Source organism: Anomaloglossus baeobatrachus, chromosome 1 (genome assembly GCF_048569485.1).
Source record: "Anomaloglossus baeobatrachus isolate aAnoBae1 chromosome 1, aAnoBae1.hap1, whole genome shotgun sequence".
Taxonomy (NCBI): domain Eukaryota; kingdom Metazoa; phylum Chordata; class Amphibia; order Anura; family Aromobatidae; genus Anomaloglossus; species Anomaloglossus baeobatrachus.
In genome coordinates this window covers 792,965,398-792,991,388 of record NC_134353.1, presented here as the reverse complement: position 1 = coordinate 792,991,388, position 25,991 = coordinate 792,965,398, and the positions used below count along the sequence as shown (strand labels likewise).

The 25,991-nt window shown below is 43.9% G+C and overlaps 2 protein-coding genes across 2 annotated transcripts in view; one reads left to right on the top strand and one right to left on the bottom strand.

The window, feature by feature from the left end:
- The window catches only part of COMMD10 (COMM domain containing 10), a 430,106-nt gene that overhangs the window by 236,499 nt on the left and 167,616 nt on the right, over positions 1-25,991 (top strand). The window lies entirely within an intron of this gene.
- The window catches only part of LOC142303475 (uncharacterized), a 198,715-nt gene that overhangs the window by 92,877 nt on the left and 79,847 nt on the right, over positions 1-25,991 (bottom strand). The window contains exon 4 of the mRNA XM_075344854.1: positions 10,798-10,936. Coding sequence (XP_075200969.1) covers positions 10,798-10,936 — 139 coding nt within the window. The remainder of the gene's footprint in view (positions 1-10,797; positions 10,937-25,991) is intronic.

Genomic DNA, 25,991 nt, shown 5'->3' with positions numbered 1-25,991 from the left:
GACTGCACTCAGATGTCATCTGAGTGCAGTTGATTGTTTTCCATGCACTCACTGACTTGCATGGCCAAGTGCGATCAGAGGAAAAAATCTGAAATGGGCATGGCCCCATAGAGCAACATTGGTCTCAGTGCGCTCCATTTGTTTTGTTGAATTACACTCAGACCGAAAATACGTTTGTCTGCATCTGCCCTAACAATGAGAGAAGATGGGAGCACTGCAAAACAATGTGAACTATATACTTTATTCAACCATTGCATGATTCAACATTTCAACCCCTGAGGGTCTTTGTCAAGCAAAGTAATGTGCTGTCAGGTAGGCAAACGTATACTTCTCGCTTTCTTTTGCGCCAAGGTTTCTTGACAACTTAACACTCAGAGATGTTGGAGATGTTACCTATGTGCATGCTATGAGCTATTTAAAGGGAGACTAGCAGTAGATTCTTTCTGTCCGATCTACATTATTGCAGCCACATAAGGCTATGTGCCCACGGGAGAAAGTAACCGCACATTTTGCCACGGAAAACCCGCAGATTTTCCAGATAAATCCACAGGTTTACGCAAGTACAGACACTCCCCATGTTATCCTATGAGATTTGGGGAGTGCTGCATCAATGCTGCGGTATTTGCGGCTGTGAAAAATGTTGCAGATTTCCCGCAGCCGCATGTAACTGCATGTACATTATTTATGTGGAATTATCTGCGGAATTCCCGCTCCTCCACTATGGAGATACAGGATGGGAATTCCGCAGGAATTCCGCATGGAATCAGCACGGTTTCCGCAGGTTTACCGCAACAACTCCGCAGATATACCGCAGCAATGGATAGTTGTGGATTCCAAAGAGCTGCTGCGTGAACCTGCAGAAAAGTCCGCAGGTACGATCTCCCGTGGGCACATAGCCTAAAGGCTGCTTTACATGCAACGACATCGCTAACGAGGTATCGCTGGAGTCATGGAATTCGTGACGCACATCCGGCATCGTTAGCGACGTCATTGCGTGTGACACCTACGAGCGACCACTAACGATCAAAAATACTCACCTGATCGTTGACACGTCGTTCATTTTCCAAATATCAGCGCAAGTTGTTCGTCGTTCCTGAGGCAGCACACATCGCTACGTGTGACACCCCGGGAACAACAAACAATAGCGTTGCTGGGTCCTCCGGCAACGAGGTGGGCATGTCGTTAATGCGGCTGCTCTCTGCCCCTCCGCTTCTATTGGTGGCCCGCTGTGTGATGTCGCTGTGATGGCGCACGAACCTCCCCCTTAAAAAGAGGTTGTTCGCCGCCCACAGCGACGTCGCTAGGGAGGTAAGTACTTGTGACGCTTACAAGCGATATTGTGTGCCACGGGCAGCGATTTGCCCATGACACACAAACGACGGGGGCGGGCGCTTTCGCTAGCGACATCACTAGCAATGTCACTGCATGCAAAGCAGCCTTAAGCGTTACTCTGGGATGCTGCAGCATGTTAGATAACATATACTTTGATAACCTAGCCGAAGACTATATGTCCCAGATGACTAGTCCAAGGCAGCTTTTAGGCAACTTCTCCTCACCCTACTTCACTAGATCGACAGGTCTATCCCTCTACACACACAGGGACCTGTCAGTCTATGGATGGGGGCTAAGAGAAACCACCGTGGTCCCTCCTCTTTGACTGGTCATACAAGACTCCTAGTCCCCATTTGTATTTTCAGAATATATATACTATGAATTGTCATTCCATTCCAGAGTAAAATGTACATGGACACAATAACCATCCAGTATCTGATTCAATCTGCCTGTGGTTAGGAGAACATTAATCTTCTGTCAGCTTCCCTTTAACAAAGACTAATAATGTGTAGTAGCCTTCTCCAGTGCAATGTCTGAGGTCAGTGAAGCTCCGAGGCTGTATGCGGACAGTATATTGTTAAATTCACCGCTTCCATGATCTGATTGTTTGATCATGTTCTAGTTTCTATATCTTAACTGCTCGGAAAAAATACATACACAAGGCATTTCAGAAAAATGTGTCACAACAAAGGAATAATAATGCGGAGTAACAGCAGGATGCAGACAACCCTGTGCCGGTATTCTAATGATACAGACACATGAAACATTTCATCAAAAATAACCAAGGTTTATTTCTATAAAGGAGCCATTTTATCTGTACTCAGTGAGGAGACTGCAATGTCTAAACCCCCCCGACACAGAATCCGAGGTATAATTAACAGATGGCTCTCACAGCGCTGGCCCTTATTCATCACTTCTGTATTTTACTATTACCTATTAACCCCTGTTCTTGAATGGAGAGCGCTGTTTACTGGTCAACGCACCTAAATATTGAATTTTCATATACCGTGCTCCATAATCCCAGACTCCGCCATAAAAGGCTCCCATAGCGGAGCAGCGGTGCTGTATACCGTTCCGCATGCAGCATTCACAATGTCAGCGTCTTACCACGGCTCTGTCCATTGTAGTCAGCTTAGCGTCCCTATTGTGTGGTGTGGTGTTTTAACATTCGCAGGATTAAAAGAGCCACACTGAGGGCTTTGAAGAGCTGCACGGGGCTCACAATCCACAGGCTAAATATGTCTGTGCCCGCGGATTGGCTTTATCAGGTATTAAAACTCAATTAGACTGTTAAATGTAAATCTCTATAAAATAAGACACTGGCTTATTCCCAAAAAGAAATGCCACCTGTACAAAAATGGAAAAAGGGAATTATTCTGAGGTAGAGAAGTGTGATTTTTCTTTGCGGATCTATATTTTTCATGATATGATACTGTAGCTTGGCTCATGATTATTGTATACGGATTCTGTACATTACATTCATAGCAGTGCAGGACAAAGGTTTTCTATACTCTCTTCCACTAGGTTCACATGCCGCGGTTTTCCAGTGGTTTTTATGCAAAGAAAAAGCTGCTTTTTACAGTCGACAGCAAAACTGATTTCAGAAATCTCATACACACGTTCGGTTTTTTTACCTGTCAGAACTTTAGAACTGTAGTGTATTTCTAATCTGCAGCAAGTCAATTCTTCCAGTGTATTTGTAGCGTTTTGGTTTTTTTTCACCCATAAAAAGCAATGAAAAAGTGCAAAAACACTGGAAAATGCATTCAACAGGCTTTGCTACTTTTTTGATGCGTTTTTGGTAAATAACAATAACTTTATCAAGCATGTCAAAACACTTGTAATCCGCACCCAAAAAAACGCTGTAGAACTGTTACAAAAATGCAGCAAAAGCTGACGTTTAATGCCAGGAGAGCAGGTTTTGGGTGCAGAGAGAAACACAGCAAAAACAGTGTGTGTGAACATAGCCTTAAACTGAATTTACGCATTCAGGTTTTTGATGCAGCTTTTGATGCCAGAAGTGGATTCAATAGAAAGTCTCAGTGTTTTCTTAGGTTTTTTGCATTTATAATACGTTTCCGGTTTCGAATTAGGGTATGTTCACACATAAGGTTTTGGCTGTGCGGCACAATCCGGCGCTTTGCGGGGAAAAAGCATCCGTTTTTTTTTTTTTTGCCTCGTTTTTTCCTCATAGACTTTTATTAGCACCCGGATTGTGCCGCATGTACTTGCGTTTGATCCGGTTTTTGCCGGATGCGGCAAAAATCGTCAGTCTGGCAGCCGCACAGGATGCCAGCGGCAAAAAACTGCATAGCGCCGGCGCTGTGCGGCATGGTGCATAATGAAAGTCTATGCGTGCCGGATATGGTGGCATGCCTCAAACGCCGGAAGCATGTACCAGATTCGTTTTTTTACTTCTGAGCATGCCCAGAAGTGATATAAATTCATTGCTTGTCAGAAAATCAATCAATCTCACTCTCACTCTCTCTCAAACTCTCTCACTCACTGACTCACTCACTCTCACCCACTCTCACCCACTCACTGATCACTGATGTGGCGCTGAACGGCTGTCACAAAGCTCTGCCGGCTTCTCCTGATTTGAAAATGGCGGCCATCCATTATTCAATCTCGTATTCACTGCTTCCCCCGCCCACCGGCGCCTATGATTGGTTGCAGTCAGACGCCCCCACGCTGAGTGACAGCTGTCTCACTGCAACCAATCACAGCTGCCGGTGGGCGGGTCTATATCTTGCAGTAAAATAAATAAAATAATTTAAAAAAACGGTGTGCGGTTTCCCCCAATTTTGATATCAGCCAAGATAAAGCCACACGGCTGAAGGCTGGTATTCTCAGGATGGGGACCTCCACGTTATGGGGAGCCCCCCAGCCTAAAAATATCAGCCAGCAACCGCCCGGAATTGCCGCATCCATTAGATGCGACAGTCCCGGGACTCTACTTGGCTCATCCCGAATTGCCCTGGTGCAGTGGCAATCGGGGTAATAAGGGGTTAATCATGGCAGGCGTCTATGAGACACCACTAAATGATTAACCTGTAAGTAAGTGAAAGTAAATAAACACATACACCCAAAAAAAAACCTTTATTTGGAATAAAAGACAAAAAAACACCCTCTTTCACCATTTTATTAAAATCCCCAAATACCCCTCCAGGTCCAACGTAATCCACAGAGGTCCCACGACGATTTTAGCTCTGCTACATGAAGCTGACAGGAGCGGCAGTAGAACACCGCCGCTCTCTATCAGCTCCACGCAGCAACTGAAGTGAATTGCGCTGTCAGCGGTGACGTCACTGAGGTAGTGTCGGGGCGTGTGTGGTGAGGATGCATGCGGTAGTGCCGGAGCGTGTGCGGTGAGGATGCATGCGGTAGTGCCGGGGTGTGTGCTGTGATGATGCGTGCGGTAGTGCCGGTGTTTGTGCGGTGAGGATGCGTGCGGTAGTGCCGGGGCGTGTGCGGTGATGATGCGTGCGGTAGTGCCGGGGTGTGTGCGGTGATGATGCTTGTGGTAGTGCCGGGGTGTGTGCAGTGATGATGCTTGCGGTAGTGCCTGCATGTGCGGTGATGATGCGTGCGGTAGTGCCTGCGTGTGCGGTGATGGTGCGTGCGGTAGTGCCTGTGTGTGCGGTGATGGTGGGGGTGGTAGTGCCGATGTTTGTGCGGTGATGATGGGGTCTCTCTCTCTCTCTCAGCATAAAAAAAAACAAAACGGATCCGTTTTTTACCGGATCCGTCACATCAGTTTTTACTCAATCTGAGACGGATCCGATGCATCAGGCACAAACCGGATTGTGCCTGATTGGAAAAGACGGATGTATGAACTTGGCCTTAGAAAACTGCATCAAAAAACGTGAACATGGAAACCCAGCCTTCTCAATTAGTCAGTTGTGTAAATAGCATTCACCTACTTGTGGCCTTTATGAGCAGGTGCACCTTACACTCAGGCCACGTTCACCGTACATTTAGACACAGTTAGACCACATGCACACGTTGAGTATTTGGTGAGGTTTTTTACCTCCGTATTTCTAACCAAAACAAGAAGTGGAACAGTCAGAGGAAAAGTATAGACACAGACTCCATTTCTGTATTTATCACTCACTCCTGGTTTTGTCTTAGAGATACAGAGGTAAAAATCTCACCAAATGCTCAATATGTGCACGTGGCCTTAGACCAACATTTTTTGGTCCAATGACCATACTGAACCAATGCAAGTGGTTGCAAAATAATTCAAAGGGATGTTTACATGAATACATCTGCAGTACTAAGTTTTGAGTATTTGAGAAGGAGTTTTAGAGTTTCTGCTCAAGAAAATCTATGTGAATACACTCAGATTTAAACTGAGTTTTTGGAGCAGGGACTCAAATCCTCCTCATAATCTCAAAATAAATTTTGAGTATTTTTCAATTTTAACATGAAGCATGGTTTGGATTGCTACATGGTCAGAACCACCGTCCGTACATGAATGCGTCAACCAAGCCTAGTAAAATGATCAACTGCAGTTTCAGGTCAGCCCCGTATACACTTGTATTATGTAAACCTGCAACTCCTTATAAGCCATCATCACACTGTGGACCAGACAGGAAGCACAATATTGATGAGATCCAGGAAGGCTCACTAATAATCATTTTCATCTAGGTACCTTATAGGTGACTTATTCTCTAATCGTTTCTGTCCTTTTTGTCACCACGTAGTACAGATGCCATGATGGGATTTCATGCCCAGAGTTCATCTGCAAACTTCCCTCTTCTCCACTTTCAGCAGCAAATCCCAAATATGCCGTTAAAAATAAAAGTATGATTATACTGACCCATAAATAAAGATCTCTCCCATGCTGCATACTTAAATAAATAATTGCCCCTTACTGTGCTTCCTGCACATATCCCCCCACACTGACTCTCTCCATAATATCCCCCCCACACTGCCCCTCTCTATAATGTCCCCTACACAACTCCTCTTGGTAATTTTTTTCAACTCACCCAAACAGTTCATCTCCGTAATGTCCCCCACACAGCTCCTCTCTGTAATATCTCCCCTACTGCTCCTCTCAGTAATGTCCTCCACATAGTTCCTCTCTGTAATATCCCTCCACACAGCTCCTCTCCATAATGTCCCCACACAGCTTCTGTCCTCAACATCTCACCTACACAGCTATTCTCCATAATATTGCCCCACACAGCTCATTTCCCTCTATTAACCCCCCCCACAGCTCCTGTCCATAATATTACCCCTTACATAGCTTCTCGCCGTAATATCCCCCCCCCCACACAGCTCCTCTCCATAATGTCCCCACACAAAACTCCTCTCCGTAACCCCCCCACACACACACACCCTCTTCATAATATTCCCCCACACACATAGCTCCTCTACATAACATTCTCCCACACAGCTCTTCTCCGTAATTCCCCCCCACCCAGCTCCTCTCCATTATATTCTCCCCACACTCAAGTCCTCTCTCTAATTTACCCCACAAAGCTCTTCTCCAAAATTCACCCCACACTTCTCTTCTCCATATTACCTCCCCACACCCTGCCCCACTGAATACTTTGCCTCTTTCACAATACTCTCTCCCGTTTCCCCATAATGTGGCCTCATAGTAACATCAACCACCCTTCCTCCTTCACTACAATAGGATGTTTAATCTTCAACTCCTCCTGGAGCACTTACTGTTTACGGCTCATCTTTATGTCCTCCATGGGAGGCATGTGGGGCATATGAGGAGACTGTGATTAGGATTAGATGTGGACCGTCCTTGTAAGGGCGGGAGTTTGTGGGTGATAGGGCAAGGTTACGCTGCGCACGGACCAATATGCCTACCCACGACCATGCTAGACAAGAAACGCTGTGATGGACAATAGGAATCCCTGGATGAGGGAGAACGTTCCTATTTTTTCATGTTTGGATGTATATGAGGGATATTCCTTGTGGCTTAGTGATTTGGACCACTGTCTGTCCTCAAGCTATTTTTTGTGTATATCCTCTCAAAGGCCCAGGCAAAAAATGTATTTTTGTCAATATTAATCACTATTGATATATTACCAGTGACCACATTTTTTCTGTGAATTGATGGTATGAACTATCCATGAGTTGTGACCTATTCATGGATAGTTGTTTGCACAGTTCACCTTAAATAAGGGCATTTGTGTTTTTATGTGTTTGTTTATATTTTTTAAGTGTATCACATTTTAACATATTTATGATTAAAGGTTAAGTTTTATTTATCCTTCAATTTGTGCTATAGCTTACAGTGTTCATTTTACCATAAAACTGACTTGGCAATATAGTTCTCCAGGTCAGTATGATTACATAGATCCCAAACATATATAGTTTTTGTTTATTTAAGTGTTGACATTTTTTTTTTCAGTGTTGAACCAAAAAATCTGCAGTTCTGGTTTTTGATTTTTTTTCTCTCATTAGACTGTTTGTTGATCAGATTAATTTATTTTATATTTTAATAGATCTGACATTTCTGAATACAACAATACCAGATATGTGTATTTTATTGTTATTGTTTTATTTTTAATGGGGCAAAATAGGGGTGATTTGAAGTTTTTATGTTTTTGGGGTTTTTTTTATTTTTTTTATTTATTTATTTTAACACTCTGTTGTAGCTTGTAGCTGCCATTCACAGGAGGACCATCATGACAGATACACGAGTCATCAACTAAGACCTGGCTGTCATTACAACCCATCGGCACCCTGCTATCACATCATCGGAGTGGGAATGAACCCAGTCCCCCTAGAGAATGACCGTGGCATTTAACTGGTTAACTGCTGATCCACCTGCGGCTGTTAGAGGCACATGTCGGTTGATCAGATCAGCCAACATGCATGGAAAGGCAGGGAGACGGTCCTGTAGTAATATGTCCATTCTTGTGCCCATTCTTGTCCCCTTCGTTTAGCAATGCACCATCTTGTAGTAATGTGCCCATCCTGTAGTAATGTGTCCCATGTTGTAGTAATGTGCCCATCTTGTCACGCTTCTAGTAATGTGTTCATTCTTGTGCCCATCCTTGTCTCCCTTCTTTTAGCAAAGGCCCATCCTGTAGTAATGACCCCTTCTTTTAGCAATGCCCCATCCTATAGTAATGACCCCTATTTATGCCACATTATGACATATATACACACACACAAAATAAAAAAAAGATTCTTCTCACCTGTCCTCCGTTCCCTCGGTGTCCTCTTTCCTGCTTCTTGCAGCCTGCAGGCCCCCTGATGATCACGGCCCTATGCCAGGGGCTGCAGCCTTCTGCACTTTACTTCAGATGATTGATTCCCCCGCCGTGTACAGGAACTCTCTGTAAAGCATTAACAATGGCAGCCGCCAGCTAATCAGAGGCCAGCAGGTGACGTCACAGAGCAACAATGACAGACATAGTACATCAAGGGTTGTTAAGGAGTTAAAGAGTTAAAGTGGTTATCCCATGAAAAAAGTACATTTTAATCATCAATAGATCTTGGACTAATAAGTAGTTACATAATTGGATATATTAAAATAAATGTCCCTGTTTTTGAGATAATTTTATAAATGTGTCTCTGTTATGTACTGTGTAATGGCTGTGTCTGACTGTATAGTGATATGGTTTGCACAAACCACAGCTCCTGGCCAGGAAGGAGTAAGGAAATATTTTACCTCACAAAAATAATTAGCTGTGATCCCATGCTGTAATGCCTGTTGCCTCTTTTGCATCCTCTCCTGCACAGGAGATGTGGTATGATCAAACCATGTCTCAGTCAGACACGGCCATTACACAGTACATAGCAGGGACACATTTATCAGATTACCTCAGAACATTTTTTTTCTAATTGTGGAACTTCTTTTTATTCCAGGATCTGTTGATTAAAATGTGCTTTGTTCATATGACAATCACTTTAAGCGGCGTCATGTTTTTCGAACCCTGAAGCGGTTAAAATATGGTAAGCTCCAAAAGACTGAACATATGCACAGCAAATCATTTTGACATTGCAATGCATATGTTAATTTCTTTTTTAGTTTGTTTTTTTTAGCGTTTTTCAGGCAGTTTTCAAGTGGAAAAAAAGACTATGTGCACATAACCAGATAGAGGTCTTGAGTTTGCTCTGCTTGGACACGATCTGTCTGACTGTGGATTGGAGCTCAGACTCTTTGGAGATAGTTTTGTGACCTTCATCAGCCTGATGAACCGTAACAACTCCTCTTCGGAGGTCCACAAAAATCCCCCTTGTCTCTGCTTTGATACATTTTCTCAAAGTTTTTTTAAGATCAGACTTAGATCCCTGTCCCTGTTCTTTAAATAAAACTGGTCTCCCACTCCCACCTGATTTGTCTTCCCATTGATCGAAGTCATCAGACTTTTTTTTCTCACCTTCAAGTTACTCGCTAATCCTAAAGGTTCACATATTTTGACACATTACATGTGATATTAGATAATTTTCCTCATTTAACAAATGACAAAGTCTAATATTTGTTACTTCTTTGTATGATTTTTCTCTCTTTAATTACTTTTAGGACTTGTCTGACAATCTCGTAAAGTTTTAGGTCAAGTTTATGCAGAAATATGGAATATTCTAAATCTATAACTCCACTGATCATTTTGATTAAGCCCTGGCTTAAATTGTAACGGTAATGATGTTTTTTTTAGGAAATAAATAGAACAGCAAAACCCATGAAAGTGAAGAGACGGCACATTAACTCTATAGAGGACAGGTCCGGGTGTGAAAAGCGTCCGTCACGTTCGTGTTGATTCGTTTGAATGAGGATTGCTGTGGTTTCCATGTAGAACAGCTCCTCTCAGACTGCTGCTTCATCTGACATTGTAACAAGCATTGGAAAGTATAGACCTTGAGGCGAGAAAGCAGATCTTTAACAAGGTGGCATATACTGTAAGCAGTTGGATTGAATTTTAATAGGTTAATTTCAAAATGTACTCAACCTGAAATTTCATTTTAGCAGAAACACGCAGAATTCCAATAAGACAGGGATTGGATAGATTTATTGTGATAAATGTTTATGGGGCTCGTCTCTAATCATCCTGGGAAGTAGGAAGATGCATGCTCAATTTATTATGCTGCCCCATAATTGGGTTCAATGTTGAGGTGGTACACACTGAAGATACTGAATGGAGCTGGAATCCCAGTTGCCATGCCAACCACAGAATTATGCATGATAACCGTACTGATTGTTGGGAGGGAGTACGAAGGATGTTGCCGTAACTGCAGCGCCCTTCTTGGAACTGATTTCATGTAACTTAGGAAGAGAACAAAGAAAAGACAGATGCATTCTTACTTTAGGATGTATTTCCAAAAGCTGTCAGTCATTTTCAGCTGTTGAAGAACTTGAAGGACCAAGACCTTGTCTACTACGCTCCTGAGTTGTACAGTAATGAGAACTTTTTCAAATAAACTTGAAAAGAGTAATATGGGAATTAATCTTCTGTTCGAGATGTCTCATAAACCGTGCCATAACAAATTTACATTTTTCGTTTCCAAAGAACTTACACCCAGCTGAGTTGAGCGTTTGTAATTGTCCCTTGGTATCTCATTTCCAAGAAGTTTAGGTGAGAAGTAATTAAAGTAATCAGATCCAAAGCCATAAGGGTTATTGTAAACAGATCTACAACATGCAAAACAGATTGTTAAGACGTGACTGCATCCCTTGAAGTGGATCTGAGATATCTGCCAGGTGGGCAAACACGTGCATAGGTAATTGTGTTGTTTTAAGAGGAATAGTACCACAGTCGTGCTTCTAGGTATCGTGGTGACAATTATGTGAATGGGAAGCAAATGTTGTTATGGCTTCTGGCATGATTGATGAGGAATGGTGTGTCGTGTTGGTGGGATGCGAGTTTCATTTCATATTTCTAATACCTTGTGCACTATTTGGTCATTGTTTAAAGTTTAGAATCAAATTCTCATTTCATCATTTGGAGTAAAATCCAAATATGGAGCAACATGACATTGTCCTCTGTGGAGCAGGGGAATTCTGGTGATGCTGTGGTCATTAGATATCCAGTTGGACTTCAGGAAATTGTTTAGCTTTCCCTCAGTTGGGTTTCAAGCAATTGTAATACTGCATTTTATTATGCCCATAAAATGAAATCTTCTGAACTAAACATGGAATGATTCACAGGACCCAGTCCAGCAGCCAGGGCATTGTTCTGTGGCCTTCAGATGGAAACAATGCAAACAGCCTCCTACCTCCCAGCATCTATGGTTCTTTTTTTGGTTAATTGGCCATGTGATGCCACACCTCTATTATGGTGTAGAGCCAAGCCGACTAATCAAAAGATCCTCTGATGGCCATAGGAAGCGAATCTCATAGCTGCTGCCCTACGGCCACTGATTACTTGTCTACTGGACCAAGTCATGTAAGTTGATTAACAGCAACTCTATTGTTGAATCTATCCAACAAAAAGTGAGTCGTAAACGACAACTGCCTGTAGGTTGTTCTCTTGTGTTTATTCATGACATATATTGAGCTTTTTTTTGTACAAGTGTAGTGGATGTTTGAAATGACTCCCATTGCCGTGGTTATTATTAGAGATGAGCAAACCTGAACACAGGCTTTTAAGAATAAACAAAACTTTGTGTTCTGGTGCTGCTTGTATGCTAACCCGGGATGCTGGGGCACGCTCGGTGCCCTGCTCAGTCTGAGCTGCTTCCAGTCTGGACTTTTTTTAGTGTTCGGCTGAACCCAGCAAACCCAAACTACCTCGGGTTCGCTCATCTCTAGTTATTATACCTTGTTGACTTACCACATTTCTGAGAATTATTTTTTAGTCTTTGCTACACATAAGGCCCCATTGACATTACCATTTTGTCATTAGTTTTGTGTCTATAATGGAACAGCTCGATTAGTCAGATGGATACCAAGAGACTGCCCTAATTTTAATAGACTTGACTATTCCACCAGACTGAAGTTAGGCTATGTGCGCACGTTGCGTATTTGCATGCAGTTACGCTGCGATCTGCACCGCAGCGTAACTGCATGCGTCCTCCATCCCCAGCATAATCTATGAAGATTATGCAGGAGACGTGCGCACGTGGCGTCTTAGAGCGCAGCGATTCGGCTGCTGCCCGAAGCGCACGTTCTAAGAAGTGACATGTCACTTCTTTCCTGCGCTCTGCATGCATCCCCCGCTCTGTCTATGGGAGTGGCTGCAGTCAGAGCGCATGGAATCGTTTTTTGTTTTATTTTTCATTACGGACTCTTTCTGCAGCGATTTGAAGCGCACGTGTGCTGTTCAAATCGCTGCAGAAATTTCTGCAGGGCAGAACGCTACGTGCACACATAGCCTAAATGTTTCAAAGCACAATTTATACTTCTTGGTAATGTATGGGTGACATCAGTGGCTTCCGACACCAAAAAGACATTATAGCAACTGTTTAACATATACTTCATTAAAACCTGTTGAAACGGGGCGTATTTTTTGAGAGAATGCCAGTATCTCTTCATACCTCTCCAACCGCACTTTTAGTGTCTCCCACTCCCACACAACCTCTTCATCCCGTCCTCTCTCTGTTGGTGTCCCTCAAGGCTCTGTCCTGGGACCATTACTTTTTTCTATCTATACATTTGGCCTGGGACAATTCATAAAGTCCCATGGCTTCCAGTACCACTTATATGCCGATGACACTCAGATCTACCTCTCTGGTCCAGATGTCATATCTCTGCTGTCCAGAATCCCAGAGTGCCTATCTGCTATATCTTCCTTCTTCTCCTCTCGCTTCCTAAAGCTCAATGTGGCCAAAACTGAGCTGATCATCTTTCCTCCATCTCACCTACACTCTCTACCTGATCTATCTATTACAATAAATAACATCACGCTCTCCCCAGCACCCAAAGTTCGGTGCCTCGGAGTGACCTTTGACTCTGCCTTGTCCTTCATACCTCACATTCAATCCCTCACCACCTCCTGTCGTCTTCAACTCAAAAATATTTCCAGAATCCGTCCCTTCATCAATTCTCAATCTACAAAAATGCTAGTGCATGCTCTCATAATCTCCCGCCTCGACTACTGCAACATTCTCCTATGTGGTCTCCCTGCTAACACGCTCGCCCCTCTTCAGTCCATCCTTAATGCTGCTGCCCGACTGATCCACCTCTCGCCTCACTACCACCCCGCTTCTCCTCTCTGCATGTCCCTTCACTGGCTCCCAATCTTCCATCGTATCCAATTCAAACTACTAATACTGACTTACAAAGCCGTCCACAAATTGTCTCCTCCATATATCTCTGAACTAATATCTCGCTACACTCCAAAACGTAATCTCCGGTCCTCCCAAGATCTCCTTCTCTCCTCCTCTCTCATTCGCTCCTCATGCAACCGCCTCCAAGACTTCTCCCGAGCATCCCCAGTCTTCTGGAACTCTCTGCCTCAACACGTCAGACTATCTACTACACTTGCAAACTTCAAACGGAACCTAAAGACTCATCTGTTCAGAAATGCCTATAACCTTCAATGACCTCACTGCTTCACCACCGTGCGGAGCTGCCGCCCCACCACCGTGCGGAGCTGCCGCCCCACCACCGTGCGGAGCTGCCGCCCCACCACCGTGCGGAGCTGCCGCCCCACCACCGTGCGGAGCTGCCGCCCCACCACCGTGCGGAGCTGCCTGACCACCGTGCGGAGCTGCCGCCCCACCACCGTGCGGAGCTGCCGCCCCACCTACACCCCACCTACTGTCTCCTCCCCATAATCCTATAGAATGTAAGCCCGCAAGGGCAGGGCCCTCTTCCCTCTGTACTAGTCTGTCTACTGTAACTTGTATATGTATTTTGTATGTAACCCCCTTCTCATGTACAGCACCATGGAACTAATGGTGCTTTATAAATAAATAATAATAATAATTGTGGGCGACTGACAGTTCTGTTAGACACTGAAATATTTCATGCTGCTTGCAGGAAATTGAGACATAAAACGTGATGGAAACAAGATTTTATCCAACCTGGTATAGAGGAACTTAATGCCTGATCTCTGGACTTCTTGGGTCCCCCTGATTATACTGAGGTAGCTTTAATATAAGGCTGGGGCCACACGGGGATTACTGCGATCTCCTCGCATGACACTCTGCTCACACTGGCAGTCCATCAGAGCCGAGTGTCTTGCTAGTGTCCCTGCGATTGAGGTCCGACTGTGCGAGCGGACCTCATCTGCGGGTGGCGGGCCGATGCTGCGGAGGGGAGGGAGGGATTTATCTCCCTCTCTCCTCCATAGCCGGCTATTGCCATTCTCACACTGCACTCGCGGTACACTGGTGTACCGCGAGTGCGGTGCGATTTTTCTCTTGCCTCATAGACTTGAATGGGTGCGAGAGAAAGAGTCTTGCATTACAGTCACAGCATGCTGCGATTGTTTTCTCGGTCTGATTAGGGCTGAGAAAATAATCGCTCATGGGTGCATACACACAGGCTAATTTTGGTCTGAGTGGAATGCGATGTTTTATCGCACTCCACTTGCATCGATTTTCTCGCCGTGTGGCTTAGGCCTAACAGAGAACTTCTCATAAAGCTTTCTTGGTCTTTACATACCACATGTCCACTTCCGTTTCCTGCAGTAACATATTTACCCGTTCATCTTCGAATTTGAATCCTATTTTCCTTGGTCATGAGGTATTAAATAGTTTGCTAAGATGCTGGTTGTCTGCAGCTTTTATGATAATATGGCTGCCGTCCAAGCTTATTTTCAGATGACCAGTTTTCGACCTGCTTTTTACAACCGTGTGGCTTCATTTATGGCCATATGTCCTGTGGGGACGCCGTTTATGTTCTAGAAAGCTTTTAATCACTTTGATCACAGTTACTGAATGTTGTTGATTTTAAAATGCATTTTACAAAAAAAAGCAAAAACACACATTAAGGCATCATTCAGACCATGTTTTTGTGATACATTTTTTTGTATGTTGCTTTTTTATAAAACACAGGAGAGCCATTCTTATTTAAGTTTTAGGGCCGGATCTCCTTTTCAACCCATTTTTATTCTTGCTAAATGGTGTATTAACATTGTACCCCCGATTTGCATTTTCTATGCTGCCCGTCTGTCAGTAACTGACTCATAAATATATATTCACATGTAGCATTGTTGTGTACTGCCACTATAAGAGAAGACTCAGCTATAAAACACAACAGGACAACAAATTAAAGGAGATGTCCAGTGCTGCTTCCACATCTGCAAGGATGCATGCGCGATTGACATATATTGTATATACTGTATTGTACACATGTCCTATTCTATTAGTAGTGGGACACTATACCTGCTGATTATGCATGTACCGTGGTAGGTATGTGCACACGCAAAGTCATTTTCTTCACTCATCTCCACATCTAGAGATGACCGACACCCAGAATGAAAAAAAATTGTACCATGATCCACCTTGGGTACTTCATTGACCACCTTAAATTGATTTATGGGAACTTAGTTGTACTGGGATAATTAGTGATCACTTAGCCTCAAGTCCTATTAAAATACAGAAATATTCCTTTTCTTCTTCACCTATATGAACGCTTGTATGTAATCTGTGTGACACGGCGGCTCCAGTGCAAAGTAAAGGAGAGGCAATGTGAACTGCATAGACTTGTAACGTTAAAGGGAACCGGTCAGGGACAATATGCACCCAGCACCACGAGAAGTCCTGGGTGCATTTTGCAAATCCCTGCCTAACTGTCCCCGTATACACTATTATAGATAAAGGGATCTGTAAAAAAAAAAAGTATTTCTAAAGATCTTTTATGATATGCTAATGAGCGAGGGGACTAGTCTCAAAGGTGTTAGTTCCTGCGCTCATTCCAGCCTCCTAGCATGTTATCATGCCCACAGGGGAGTGCTAACATGCTATTCAATTCAGAATAATCTGTGGTGACGTGTGTACCTGTGTCCACTGTCACCGCTGATCTGAATGCCCGGCACTTTCGGTCATGCGTAGTATGAAGCAGGTGTACACGTCCTGGATTCAGAGAGGTCTAGTGCGCATGACTGGAAGTTCCGGGACTTCTGATCAGCGGTGACAGCGGACACAGGGACACACTTAAACCCCAGATGATGGTTCATTGAATAGCATGTTAGCATGCCCGTGTAGGTGTGGTGCCATGCCTAGAGGGCGGAATGAGCACAGGAACTAACACCCTTGAGACTAGTCCTTGCGTTCATTAACATAGCATAAATGATTTTTAGAAATACTTTTTCTAAAAATCTCTTTTTGTATGTTACTACATACAGGGACAGTTAGGCTATGTGTGCACGTTACGTATTTGCATGCAGTTACGCTGCGATCTGCACCGCAGCGTAACTGCATGCGTCCTGCGTCCCCAGCATAATATATGAATATTATGCAGGAGACGTGCGCACGTGGTGTATTAGAGCGCAGCGCTTCGGCTGCTGCCCGAAGAGCGCGTTTTAAGAAGTGACATGTCACTACTTTCCGTGCGCTCTGCCTGCAGCTGCTCTGTCTAAGGGAGGGGCTGCACTCAGAGCGCATGAAATCGGCTTTTTTTTTTTCATTACGGACTCTTTCTGCAGCGATTTGAAGCGCACGTGTGCTGTTCAAATCGCTGCAGAAATTTCTGCAGGGACAGAACGCTACGTGCGCACATAGCCTTAGGCAGTAATCACTAATATGCACCCAGAACTGCTCGTGGTTCTAGGTGCATGTTGACCTGACAGGTTCCCTTTTAATGCTTTAGTGAACCCCATTGGTCCCTCTTATACCAGCTGTATCTGTATCTCCCACTGTAGGTTACTTTTTTTGTACTGAAAATTTTCATTTGTTTTTCTACCTATGACTTGGATTTTAAGGGTATGTACACATGACATCTTTATCAGTTAAGTCCACTATGAACCTCGCCTAAGAACTGTTGAACATGTACGTTTCTATGTCCACAGGCTGCTCTTATGTGCAGACTTTTGATCGACTTTTAACCACTTTAGATTTCAAGGCGTGAAGCAGTTAAAAGAAATGACCTGACCAATTCTTCTGGTGTCTTCTCCTTGGAAGACACCACAAATTGAATAAAGACGTCTATGGGGAGCTCATAATCAGAGACAATAGATGGCTGGCGTCTTTGTAGTGTTTTAAAAATGCTGCAGAAAATACTGGCGACTCCTGTGGGTCCCACTTAACTTGGTGGGTCCGCCTACCCTAATACTGTTCTTCTGATTGTATTCACTGGTCTCTTGTTTGGAAACCAGTTCCCATTCTTTATAGGGTGGTTGTTTCTGAACTGAAATCATGAGTTTGAACTATCTACCTTTTGTAGAGAACGTTCCCAGAATGATTTTGTATTGAAAACCTTGTATTCTGGGTCACATATGCAATCAATTTGGTGGAACATGCTGAGGTTGCAATTTTGAGTTTTTCAATATATTACATCCCGAATAAAAATATCAGGCAGCTGTCCTGTCAGTAATTAGCCAGGCTGGAGCAGTATAACAGTACTATCAGAGACCTAGGCATTATTACTACATGGATTGAAGTGAGTTTCTGCTGCCCATCTAAGATCAGCATGATGTAGGGGCAGAAACCCTGATTCAAGCGATATGTTGCTTACTAAGTTGCTTGATATAATTTTGATGTGATCCCTGTTTTATCTGCTGCAGTTTTAGCAGTTCTCTGAATGTTGAGCTCTGTATTACTCCGCCCACACCACTGAATTACAGTTTTCTGCCCATGTACAGTGTACACAGAAAGCTGCCAATCAGTGGTGGGGCAGGGTTATACAGAGCTCATGAATTTGTAGCATTACCTGGCAGCAGGTTTACTAATAGAGATGAGCACACATTGAATTCGGTTTAACGGGTTCAGCCAGACTTTAGATAAAGTTCGTGTTGGGACCCGGACTTGACTTGAACCCCAAAGGAAGTCATTAATTGGGCAGTTTGGGTCTCCGCCTACATGCAGCCAGGCATAAACGGATCATTTCTGGGGGAGGGTGGGCAGCAGGGTTTTTCCATTTTTTTTTCTTTTTTTTTTTGTTTGGTGCACACTACACCCGATCATGCTGTTGTTACCCCCAGTACGAGCCGTTCAAACACTGCAAGTGGCTCGCACTGGGCTGAGCACCGAGCGTACCTGAGTACAGCGATGCTGATGCAAGTGGTTTGCATATGTAAAGCACCTGAACTCCAGTCCTGAACTGTTTTTTTTTCTTTTTCTTGTAAGGTCTGTATTTGGTACGAACACCAAACCTCAGACTCACTCATCTCTATTTACTAGTCCTTTAATGATAATCTCCTGCTGATAAAGCAGTGATTTTATCAAAACTACAGCAAGCAACCCAGTAAGTGACACATCGCTGCAGTCAGGGTTTATTTCACTATGTTATGCTACCCTCAGATTGTGACAAAAACCTGGTGACAGATTCCCATTAAAATGGAAGTATTTCTTCTTCTTTGCTCCATGGATAGCTGCCTTAGATTGTAGAATACATGGAAACCAACTGTATGGTGCGATCTGTACTGGCCGGACAGCTTCTGGGGTGAAAGTGCTCAATGCTTTTCTCCACCAGTCTTCTATTTGCCAGATGCATGAAGAGTTGCCAGGGCAAGGTAGTCCTACCAGTCTTGTATTATTCACCTCGATATTATAATACCCCAACTGTTCATACATCTATAATCCTCCGGTCTCCGGACCTCTTCTGCCGAATCTCCTTCATGCACCCAGTTTACATTCATGCTCGAATTCATTCACTGTTGCCATCTGCCCAATAGTTTTTCTACTTGGCTGAGGAAATTGGGTCTTGGTGCTAATTTTAATACCAAGACATATGCAGAATTAGGCAGCTAATCCCCAGAAGAACATGGCCGCCCTGTGAGAATGGACGGTCTTCCATCGCTTTATCACACTCTCTTTTCCCTTCTCAGACATTACTAATCTTCTTATGTAATAGGAATTGAAATGCAGTCAGTAATTATACAATGCGCTGTTTTGTATGTTGGACTACTTGGAAATGTATGTTTATTTGCCACTTGAAAAGTACTAGCAGTAGTAATCTAGAGAGGAGTGCATGTTTATAAAGGTAATTACGCCTATTAGATAAATCCCCTAAATGTTCTCCATTCACTTGCACTTTACCTGGGGAGATAACTCCTGTTTTCATACAAATTATTAGTAGATAATGTGCTTCCCTTTTTGTTCTGTTTCTATCGTGGTACAAAAGTTCAGTGGTGACTCACAGCACAGCTCTGACGGATATCGCCACTTATTAAAGTCTGGATAGGGGTGCTGCCATCATTAATTCCATGAAATATAAATCTTCAGTATTAATATTTAACCTTTACATTGCACATATGCCTTACTTTTCTCCTCCACTGCTGGATAAATGTTCTTATTTTCTCTTTTTGTGCTACTTAGATTGAAAAAAGACCTAGGTCCATCTAGTTCAACCTTCCGCCACCAGTTCTACATTTTGTCCCTAAGTCATTAAAAACCTACAATGTTAGGCTGCTTTCACACTTGCGTTGTTTTAAATCCATCAGGTCCGCCGTTGCGACAGATCCATCGTTTTTTAGATGTCAACTGACGCAACGGATGTGTTATTTCACAGGATTCCGTTCATAGGAATCCTGTGAAAAAACGGATCCATCGCATCTTTTACATCCGCTGTGCATTTGTTCTTTGACGGATCCGTCATGATCCGTTTGTGTTTGGGACATCCCAGTGGGTATGCCAAACATGCTGGGCATGCTCAGTAAAGCATGAGGAATCCAGCGCTGGATTCCGTTGTGTGATGGATTACGACGGAATCCAGCACCATAGACATTCATTATAGCTTGTAACGGATGGCGACGGAATCCTGCGGAGTCCGTTTTGTTTGCCGCTCCAAAAAACTTTACATGAATCGCTGCTCCCGCCTGACGGTCAGTCAGTAAACAACTGATCCGTCACGCGGTGGATGCAGCGCAAGGCCATCCGTCGCAATCAGTCGCTAATAGAAGTCTATGGGGAAAAACTGATTCCTGCTAAATATTTTGCCGGTTACTGTACTTCCTCAAGGTGACGGATTGCGATGGTATCAAAACAACGCATGTGTGAAAGCAGCCTTATGTGTACTGAGGAAATCATCCAGCCCTTTTTTAAAAGCCCATTAGTAATAGTTACATAGTTGTTCTACTATTGTTCATATTACCTATTCCTGATTGTGTATGATTGCCCTAATGGGTTCTAGTTATTTATTGTATGCAATAATTAAAGGGAATAATTCAGGATAGGACTAGTGTTCCCTCATACATGTACCTGGATGCATAGTTTTATAGTTGTAAGGTAGAAAGTAGATAAAACCAACCTATAGCCTAAAATGTTGATCCAGAGGAAGGCAAAACACCCAGAAGGCAAACGCTAATACCCAGATATAAGGGGGAAAATTCCTTCCTAATTCCTCATGTCGCAATCAGACTAGTTCCCTTTAACAACGCTCCTTCACTGCATTTAGTACCCATAGTCTGTAATGTTATATTTTACATGAAAAGTATCCAGGCCATCCTTGTACTTTTGTAGTGAATCAGCCATTATATCATCATGCGAGAGACTGACATCTGCGCATGCTCAGTTAAAAAAAAATGGATCCATCGCCAGATTCCGTCATTCGATGTATTACATTCGACGTATTACAATGGATCCTGTGCACGTAGGCTTCCATTACACCAAAGGACGGACGGTTTTTTTTGATGCACACAAAAAACGTTACTATGGACGTCGTCTCCATCCGACGAACACACATTTTTCGACAGATCCGTCGTACGACGGATGTAACGTCATGCCATCCGTCGCTAATACAAGTCAATGAGAAAAAAACGGATCCAGGGCTGTATCCATTTTTTGCAAAATTCAACGGATTATGACTGATGCCCGTACTGTAAAAGTCCAGATCTGCGCAGTTTCACAGTTCCATGGGTTCAGACCTGGGCCCAGGATTCCGGCTGTTTGATCCGGATCTCGAAAAATTAAAAAGAAAATAAAGAAAAAATAAAGAAACTAAGAATGAAGCGAGCGATTCATACTTACCAAGGCTCTGGCCTGCTCCTGCACTGCTGACCCTGCTCCAATTGTTTTATTTATTTTTGTGTATAGGCTCCTTCCAGGTATGACGTCATTTCAGCATGCCCCTATCACATGATAGGGGCCTGTTCAACATCTCGTCCGATGTTTCCAGCCAGAATAAACTTTGTTTCAAGTCCACATGGGCATGGAGGTGTTTATAATAGAGGGGTCTGGGGGTGAGACCCCCAGATAGAGGGAGTGCAGGGGGGGCGAAGTACCCTCTTGCATGAATATGGTGGACGAGAGGAAACATCACCACGCCCACCAACCAAGCCGTCACGCCCACTAACCTGGAATGAGCCCATACATTCTAAGCTCATGGTAGATGCTAGAATGTATGGGCTCCTTCAGTTACACTGCTTTCCCCGACCACTGGCTGTCCTGGCGCCTGTAATTGGATGCAGTCAGCTGACACTCAGGGTGGGGGCGTGTCTGACTGCACCTCTGACTGTGATTAGAGGCCCAGAAAGTGAATGCGAGGCCCGGGTGCAGAGTATAGCCATGCCGGAGGCTTGGTAAGTGCACCGCGCGTGCGCTCCCATTCCGCTATCCTTTCCACCACCATTTTTAATCTCCCCATAGACTTAAATGAGGGCCGGATTCCGGAGTGGATCTGGGTTGTTTTTTTTTTTAAAGTGAGCAGGGTTTTTGCGAGTCCGCCCAGCTCTACCTCTAATACATCATTGCTATGGATTGAGGCCTCATTGTGTTTTTTATTAGCTTTTTATGTCGTTTCTCTTGTTATTGTATTCTATTTGATAATGAAATGTTATTATTTCTTACAATATATGATGTGCCTCCACAGTTCTGTCACTCCAGCTTTTACAATGCAGTGGTCTCTTCTGCATGTATACAGATGACTTTCTAGCATCCCAATGACCAGCGGTCTCATTGAGCGCTCAGAATGGTAGGCGATATAAACTGATTATATGAATAGTCGTGTGTGATTATACAGCTTCATCATGGCTTCTTTTTATTACCACTTTAAATATGGCAGCCACCTGTGGCTCCTGTTCAGATTGCCATCAGTAATTTGCTGTAATTTTCAGCTTGGAGCTGGATATTGTCTCCGTCGGAGTTACCTGTATACCGCGGCCGGGCTGACGTGCCTCCAAGTGGCACTATAAATTATTCAAATGAGCCTGGTTTAGTGTTATTTAGTGAAGGTATGGCGCTCCGCAGAGTTGTAGCCGGGGATTACTGTCTGCCTTGTTATGTTCGAGGAACAATGATGTAATTTCATCGCTTTTTGCTGCTAGACCATTAATTACTTGAATTGTCACATTTCATTAAGGCATGAATGTCATTTTTCCACCCGTTGAAAGAACGTTATAACATTAGCATTTCATAACATTTTCTTTATCGCATTATTGTTGGGTCCGCTTATGACAATGGTGCCTGTTATGAAATTATTCCACATAATTACTCACTCAGGTGTCAGGATTGCAAGATTTCAACGGGACAGCAATAGCATATGCTGACAGCACACAGGAATATATAGTCAGAAGCAGGGATCTCCGTATGCACACGCAATTGATTTTACATTTTTGTTTTTAAAATAGTAATGCCGTCCAAATACCTCGTATTTATATATATCTCACCAATTTGAAGATCCCCACAGCTCGCAGTTGTATCTAATCTCGGCACTTGTGTACATAATGAAAGGGACTCATGCTGATCCAAGTCTCCACATTTGAATATCCGAAAAAAGGAAGACTTTGAGGTGTGGACCTCCAATTACAGGTCTACCAGATTCCCATTACACATATTACTATAATACAGAATTACCATTTGGCTGTTTCCTTCTGCTAATATTTTGAAGGTTGAAAGATCCCTGCCATTTCACAAACTCCATAGCCAGGGACTAGGCCTAGACTGAGCTAACTCCGTTCAGTACACGTTAGCCATGTTTCTCTTCCTTACACCACATGATGGCTGAGGTACGTGTGCAGCAGCACATTTCTAACACCTTTAGTCCATAGATTTTTTTGACCGCTTGAAAACTATTTTCTTGTTAGTCAATATGGACATCATTAAGGGGGTCCCTTATTTAGAACTCCTCTATGAAACCGATCATAAAACAGTTTGTTATGGGAATCCCACTCTGGCTAAACTGATCTGTTCCTACTTTACATGTTCAGACATTATTTTATTCTCCCTGTCAGGAGTCTCTCACCCAGCCATATTAAATCTCCTACTTTGCACTGAGGAGGGGCAAACACCCCAAAACCGTGTCTGCAAACAGAGTTCCAGGTTTGGCCTTTTAGCATAAGTCATGTTCCAAGACTCGTGAGCGGAACGATGGCCATAGAGTTGAAGTCCTCTTCCTCTCTTAAGAGGCTTTTTGAATACAGACTTTCATATAAATGACCAGTGTATAATGCTACATTCCTACCTCCGAAGCTTGCTCCCGACAAAAAAAGCAAACAGATTTTGAGTGTTCAAGAATGTGACTGCTTGTCATCAGGCTGTATGTTCCTAAGGGAAGCATAGTATGGGGGCAGGACTACTCCTGTACTAGCCAAAACAGCTTGCTAATTGGAGGGATCAGAAAATTCTCCAGATATTGGTGTATTCAGTAGGGTAGAACTTGTCCAGACTTTCCGGCCTCCTCCGGCCTCCTCCTTATCAGTATAAGTTGTTGTGAATGATATTACATATCAGCCAGCCTTCAGGTTAAGGGGGAAACCCTTTCCTCATAAATACTCTGGATTCACAAAGTACAGAATATATTTGTGTTGTGTTGGCGGTTAGATGAGTGAAGCTGTGTCTGTACTATTCTGGCCCTACATAGCTCAGCATAGTTTTATAATCTGTCTATTTGAAACATGTCATCTTTGTGTGACAACCCCTATAAATAAAATTTTGTAATATGTACAGCTCCTTTGGAAGCTTATGTATCTTCATGGCCATAACAATTAAGTACCTAAATCATAATCATAAAGAAGGAACCAAAGCCACCCTCCCACTAGGGGATGTGCCTGAGCAACATGGTCAGTCAGCTATGCACGTGTAGCTGGCTACTTTTCAGCTCCCGTTTGTTCACTGCCCGCCAACTGTACCTGTGTCCCATACTCCCATACATGTCAGTGTCTGGCGTGCCATCCGTACCTGTCAGTATCTGCTGTGCCATCCGTACCTGTCGGTATCTGCCGTGCCATCCATATCTGCCGTACAGTCTGTACCAGCTATCCCATCTGTACCAGCTATCCCATCTGTGCCTGTCAGCACAAGAGACTCTGCCTGTCTGTACCTGAGCCTGTTAAGCTGCCACAGTCCCAGACACTGACCTGGGAGTGCAACCTGGTAGTTGCTTAGTTAAGCCCCTTCCATATTTGGGTAAGAGTACTTTCACACTTGCGTCGTTTGGCATCTGTCACAATGCGTTGTGTGACGCATGTGACGGATGCGTTGTGAATAGTGTAATAATAAAGGCAACAGATTGCTGTGAAATAACACGTTGCGTTAGTTTTTTTTAGCCGAGAGAGAGCGAGAGAGAGCCCCCATCATCACCGCACACACCGGCACTACCGCCTCCATCATCACTGCACATACTGGCACTACCACCCCCATCATCACCGCACACACTGGCACTACTGCCCCCATCATCACCGCACACACCCCGACACTACCGCCCCCCTCATCAACGCACACATGCAGGCACTACCGCCCGCTTCATTACCGCACACACGCAGGCACTACCGCACCCATCATCACAGCACACACGCAGGCACTACCGCACTGATCATCACCGCACACACACGGGCACTACAGCACTCATCATCACCGTACACACTGGCACTACCTCAGTGACGTCCCCGCTGACCGCACAATTCACTTCAGTTGCTGTGTGGAGCAGACAGAGACCGGCAGTGTTCTACGGCCGCTCCTGTCAGCTTCATGTAGCAGAGCTGAAAGCATCGTGGGACCTCGTGTGGATTACATCGGATTACATTCAGCGTTCCTTCCGCCCGACGGTCACTGCCGGTCACCGACAAAACAACTGATGCGTCGCGGGGCGGATGCAACGCAAGACAATCCGTTGCAATCTGCCCTTAATAGAAGCCTATGAGGAATAAACGGCTTCCTACAACGGTTACCGTAATTCCTCAAGGCGGTGGATTGCAACGGATGCCGCACAACGCAAGTGTGAAAGTACCCTAAGCCTGGGTCCCCTCTGTGGTCCAGTGGCTCCACTACAGCTCACTGCCTCATTAACAGCGTGCGTTACAAGTATGACCCTGTTAGTAGACTACACATGGTATCTGTTACCAAGGAGAAAAATAACATAACAGATTGGAAAGCAATAGGAGATTTCTCATTGTGAGATTTCTTCTTTTTTACTGTCAAATCATCATTTTTAAAACGCAGAATTTATATTATAAAGATAGGTAAGGCTTTATTATAAGATTTCTCTTCTGGTTAAGGATCCAGTTGGAGGTGTAATTTTCCATTGAATTTCTCAGCTGATAAAAGCTCCGTCACTCAGTGTCTTCCAGTCCGCTGGTTAATATCGGATTGCTGCCTGTAGCGCCATTCATCAGTTTTGCGGAGCTGTTTACTTTTGGTATACTGCCATGACATGCACTAGAAGAGAACACACCCTGGTGAAAGAACGTACGGCTCAGCCATTTGTC